The sequence below is a fragment of the Dendronephthya gigantea genome, unplaced genomic scaffold (assembly GCF_004324835.1).
Source record: "Dendronephthya gigantea isolate DGI-Jeju-01 unplaced genomic scaffold, DenGig_1.0 000059F, whole genome shotgun sequence".
NCBI classification, from domain to species: domain Eukaryota; kingdom Metazoa; phylum Cnidaria; class Anthozoa; order Malacalcyonacea; family Nephtheidae; genus Dendronephthya; species Dendronephthya gigantea.
Window position 1 is genome coordinate 483867 of NW_021163069.1, and position 6190 is coordinate 490056.

At 37.5% G+C, this 6190-nt stretch overlaps 1 protein-coding gene across 1 annotated transcript; it reads right to left on the bottom strand.

Moving 5' to 3' along the window:
- Positions 1-539: 539 nt before the first annotated feature.
- Positions 540-1712, bottom strand: LOC114530035 (keratin-associated protein 5-1-like). Its single transcript, XM_028551616.1, has one exon. It carries the CDS (start codon positions 1710-1712, stop codon positions 618-620), a length of 1095 nt encoding a protein of 364 aa, XP_028407417.1. The 3' UTR covers positions 540-617.
- Between the last annotated feature and the right edge of the window lie 4478 nt (positions 1713-6190).

Sequence of the window (6190 nt, forward strand, 5' to 3'; positions counted from 1 at the left end):
TTACTGCAACTTTGAAATATCGCACAACAACCGAAAGTCTGGATGGATTGACATACATGATGATAATTTATATTCCTGCCTTTCACATACCGTTTAGTTGGGTAGAAAATCGTATTATAATTATTAAAAATGTTTTTAAGGCTAATGGCAAAGCGCGCACATTGCTAGAGATGCAACTTAGGCATCCCGAACAGAATCAACCATCTATACCAATAATTTCATTGCATTGTATACAGTGTCATCAAACGTAATCCACACGTTGTAGCGCCTATAAGATCTTACTCTACCCGGCAGCAATTGTCTCCATTTTTGGCCTCTGCCTACAAGCAACTCAGGTGTTAGGGTACCCGCTTTTGATTGAGTTGGTTCATTTTCCATTTAACTGAACTGGTAACAAATCCTTAACTAGTGCACAAAATATTTCCCTTCCAATTTTTGAACTTTTCTTTATTTATATAAAATCATCCACTACACTGTGAATCTAAGATTATAAAACGATCACAATATTACTAGGTTCAATAGAATCGTAATTGTTCCTGCATGCATATACACTGATAAACATCAGCGACCTATTCATTTCCTAATTTTTCACTTTAAACACTTTAAATACGTTATACTTATTGGAAGACAACAAGAAAAGGAAACAGAAGGGTGCCGTATTGCTTACCAAAACAACTGGCTTCACTTTTCGAACCATTTTTGGTAGTGCTTGTTGCAGTTACTGATTGATTAGTGTTCGGACTGATGGTTGTAGTGGGATTAAGTTCCTGATTAGAGTTCGGATTGATGATTGTAGTTGGATTAAGTTCCTGATTAGTGTTCGGATTGATGATTGTAGTTGGATTAAGATCCTGGACCCATTGGCTGCCTTTTCTCAAACACTTTTTTGCATTGCAGTGTAAAACGCACTTTGTTTCGTTACATTCTTGCGTGCATTCCTCGACCTCCGGGCCACATGTTGCAACACAACCTCCGTGATCACAAGATTGATTACATCTCTTAGAATTGCATGTCAGGTTACAGCCTCCCTTGTAACATTCTTGTTGACAGTCGCTCGAGTTGCAAGATAATGAACAGTTTCCTCCATAGCATGTCTGTTTGCACGTCTCGTTGGCTCCGCTTCTAGAGTTACACGTCGCTTGGCTGTCTTCTTTGTAACATTCTTGCGTGCAGACTTCCGTATTACAAAACAATGAGCAATCTCCATATCCTCTATGGCATATTTGTTGACACTTCTCCCTGGCATTACAGGTTTGTTGGCAGGTTTTACTATTCCTGCACCATTGCGAGCAGTTTTTTACCCCAACATTACATTTTGCGATGCAACTTGCTGCGTAGTTGCATCCCTGATCACACTCCTCAGTATTGTTGCAAGATGATGAGCATGCTCCGTCTCTGCATTCCTGAACACACTCGTTGCTTGCTTCGCAGGATAATTCTCCATTATAACTGAGTTGCCGGCATTTCTCCAACCCAGCGTGGCATGTCATCGAACACCCTTCGTTCCTACATAGTTGGACGCAGGTCGTGTAACCTTCATCGCACGTAGGATCGCATCTCTCTGTAATTGTACAGTTGGCGCTTTTGGGACAATTGAGTGGATCACATCTTGAAGCTTGCGCAGAAAGTGAATTTCCATCAAGTTGATATAAACACCATATAACGAGGTAGAACAGCACAAAGCGCTTAGCGATCGTTCGATTGGAAGTCATCTAATAATAATGAGAATTTTTGATCAGCATAAAGAGACGATAAATAACTGCATACCTTGGTCCAGAAATGTTTTACTTCCGAATACGCGCCCTTCTGACATTTTCAAAATAAAGTCTAATATAATAATGCTTTAAACTCCTACGACTTGTTTCAAATATGGTCTTTATGCGTATGCCCTAATTTACGACGCGTGCGATATTAACAAATCGACAAAACAAGAATCAATATTGAACTTCTAACTTCAATTAATTTTCTCTTGCCCAGTCAGTTGCGTAACTAAAACGATATAATTCCGAAGGGGAAGTTTATTCATATATAGTTATACCCGACGGATTTATTTTGTTAGTGCAATAATTTATAGAATAGAAATCCGCCTGGGAGCTAGAACTGACGAATAAACGCCCCAAACAATCGTTCTGTACACAAATGCTAGATTTTCCGCAAGGTTTTTGAACGCTCTCGAGAAGAGAATAGCGCAAAAAAAGATAATCATGCGTCCAAACAATTTCATTAAAATTAGCTGAAACAGCTACTAAAGTTTTAAGAAATTTAGTTGCTGCGTTGGCCTGCGCGAGATCCTTAATACTTGGATTTTCTACTCTTTTTTGTTGAACAGGTCTCTTTGCAGAATTGAAAACTAATTTTATACATGCTCGGATTAAATTGCCAAAGGTTTAGCTTCGGTTCAGGTTTATTTTTATTTACCAAGCAAATTCACAATTCACTTTCCAAAGGTTCGAAAATTCATTCGTTCATTAATTCCCTCCAACTTTTGTGAAGTAATTTGAACGGAAAAGAAGCTTAATCCTTCAACTATAACTATTTTCCTGACATGACATCAGATTCTATACTAAATAATATCAATTTTTATTTGACGGTAGTTACCTTGACGTGCTTTTAACAGTTATTTTGTTGTATACAGAATAAAATACTCTTCTCACTGCAGATCTTTCCTTGAAAATGAATCTAATCCGCAGGGGATATCTGGGATCATGCAGTCCAAACAAAAGCAAATCCTTTCCAAAATGCAATATGTTACGCGAGTTGGCGGTATTTAGCGGTATTTAGTTCACAGATTTAATCTCATTGCAAAATTCAGAGGCTTGGAAAATTTCATTTTCAGGTAGTTGATACTAAGAAGAAATTGGAGTTTCTTTTAAAAGGTTCTTGTTTTAATAACAATGTGAACGAGACCCAGGGCTAAATATCTCGCTGATAAGTGTAAAAAACTATGAATTTTCCGTTGACACGACAGAGGCTTATTGTGAGTAAAAATTAACTAAATTATGACGGATAAAATCAGCGATAAGTCTAAGGACTTATCGAGATTTTAACGAATGACAATGGCTATATTTCAAGAGGCTGAGCTGGATTTAAATGTAATTCTAGGCTTTCAAATTATTACAATTATACAATGCCTGACGATTCGTCGTTTTTTTTTGGGACAACCAAAGTAGTTCGTCCTTCCAGTTTTGATGCGACATGCGAATTTATCAAGGGTTCATGCCGCCTATTATTAGAAGTAGAGCCTATGCACGTTTTAACAGAAATATCAATAGGTATATATAGGTAAATATAGGTAAAGAGTCCCAAGACAGCGATACACAAAGCGCGATTTTGCAGACCGAGCTGCGGAACTGGGGAAACAGGAGCTGGATTTGGTCCGCTGATTCAGCGACTTAATTAAGCGCTCTCATGCAACCTGAGGATCGAATAACAGGTGCCGGTTGAGCGGATTTTTGCATCGGGAGGAAAAACGCCTTGTGTTTGTTGAGAGCCTCTCTCTTCCCACCCTTTTACCGGTTTGCGATTGCATTTTCTGTGCAGGCTCATTCATAAAACAAGCAATTAAGCTGCGGCACAATAAGCGGGGAAACTATAGTTAGAGGTTCTCGTGTAAACTGCGAAAAAAACCAGCTCAAGCTACACTCTTACTTAAGGATTTCCCAAGCTCTTACCGCTTTTTCTAATTCTAAAGGACGCAGACAAGCTATTGAAATACATGCCAAAGAAGCTCATGTGAATTTTATCATAACTATTTAAAGTAATTACCTTAAATTGCTGTTTCAAGATGATGCGCGGTTAAGACGCTATTCTCTATGATCAAATGAAACTCGCTTTTCTCTAACCTTTCTTCAGTTAAACCAGTTTTTAATTAAGCACAGAGGCTTACAGATGGTTTATCAGGATCAATTAATGCATACTGGATTGATCAGAAATCCTTCTTCATAAAAAACATAAACAAACAGTGGAAAAGAGTAATGCAGTAATTACAGCAACTTTTTAATATCTCAAAACAATCGAAAGTTAGAAGTTGGCAACATGATATATTCCTGTCTTCCATTCAGCTTTTAGTTGAATAGAAAATTTGTATTATAATATATAATGACAAATGTTTCAAAGGCCATGTTTCAAGGCAAAGCGCGTGTTTCAAGACAAAGTACACGCACATGCGAGAATTGCAACTTAGGTACCCCTGGTCCCCGACAGAAGTCGACCATTTGCTCAGTTTTCTACCAACAATTTAGCTGCAAAGTACACAGTGTCATGCATCAAAAGTAATCCATAAGTTACTGCCAAGGATATAAAACACGGAGGTTTTTTAGAATGGAGTTTTTACGGTGGTCTTGCAGAATTGCAAAATTTATTTTACACATGCATGCTCGGATTAAATTCCCTAGGGTTTAGCTTCGGTTCAGGTTCAAATTATTCACCAAGCAATTTGGCAATTCAGTTTCTGAAGGTTTTTTCGGTTATTAATTCCCTCTATAAGTTTTGTGAAGTAATTTTAACTGAAAAGAAACTTAATCCTTCAACTATAACTATCATTCTTCCTTACATGATATCAGATTCTACTAAATAATATCAATTTTTATTTGACGGTAGATACCTTGACGTGCTTTTAACAGTTATTTTGTTGTATACAGAATAAAATACTCTTCTCACTGCAGACCTTTCCTTCAAAATGAATCTAATCCGCAGGGGATTTCTGGGATCATGCAGTCCAAACAAAAGGCAAATCCTTTGCAAAATGCAATATGTTACGCGAGTTGGCGGTATTTAGCGGTATTTAGTTCACTAATTTAATCTCATTGCAAAATTCGGAGGCTTGGAAATTTCATTTTCAGGTATAATTCGCAATTAGAAGAAATTGGAGTTTCTTTTAAAAAGGTTCTTGTTTTAATAACAATGCAAACGAGACACAGGGCTGTTAAGTGTAAAAAATTATGAATTATCCGTTGACGCGACAGAGGCTTATTGAGTACGAATTAATTAAATTATTACGGATAAAGTCAGCGTTAAATCCTTAAATAGCAGAGATCTTAACGAATGACAATGGCTATATTTCAAGAGGCTGAGCTAGGGTTAAATGCAATGCTAGGCTTTTAAATTATTACAATTATACATGCAATGCCGGTTTTTTTTTTCGGGCACCAAAAGTAGTCCGTCCTTCCGGTTTTGATGCGACATGCGAATTTATCAAGGGTTCATGCCGCCTATTATTAGAAGTAGAGCCTATGCACGTTTTAACAGAAATATCAATAGGTATAGGTAAATATAGGTAAAGAGTCCCAAGACAGCCATACGCAAAAGCGAGATCGCAGACCGAGCTGCGGAAATGCGGAGCTGCTGATTCAGCGCCATAAGTTATTGAGCGCTCTCAGCCTGAAGATCGAATAACAGGTGCCAGTTGAGCGGATTTTTGCATCGTGGGCAAAAACGCCTTGTGTTTGTTGAGAGCCTCTCTTTCTTCCCACCATTTTACCGGTTTGTGATTGCATTTTCTATGCAGGCTCAAGCAAGCTGCAGCACAATAAGCGGGGAAAACTATAGTCAGAGCTTCTCGTGTAAACTGCGAAAAAAAACAGCTTCAAGGATTTCTCTGGCTCTTACCGCTTTTTCTAATTCTAAAGGATGCAGACAAGCTATTGAAATACATGCCAAAGAAGCTCATCTTTTTCATCTCGAAATTTTATATTTCTGTTGCTACTGTGAATTTTATAATAACTATTCGAAGTAATTACCTTAAATTGCTGTTTCAAGATGATGCGGTTAAGACGTTATTCTCTATGATCAAATGAAACTCCCTTTTCTCTATCCTTTCTTCAGTAAAACCTGTTTTTAATTAAGCACAGAGGCTTACAGATGGTTTATCAGGATCAATTAATGCATACAGGATTGATCAGAAATCCTTCTTCATAAAAAACGTGAACAAACAGTGAAAAAGAGTAATGCAGTAATTACAGCGACTTTTTAATATCGCACAACAACCGAAAGTTAAAAAATTGACAAGATGATATATTCTTGTCTTCCATTTAGCATTTAGTTGAATAGAAAATTTGTATTATAATATAAAATTACAGATGTTTCAAAGGCCATGTTTCAAGGCAAAGCGCTTGTTTCAAGGCAAAGTACACGCACATGCGAGAAATGCAACTTAGGTACCCCTGGTCCACGACAGAAGTCGACCATTTGC

Coding starts and splice junctions, on each gene's coding strand:
- LOC114530035 (XM_028551616.1), bottom strand. CDS start 1,712: ATGACTTCCAATCGAACGATCGCTAAGCGCTTTGTGCTGTTCTACCTC.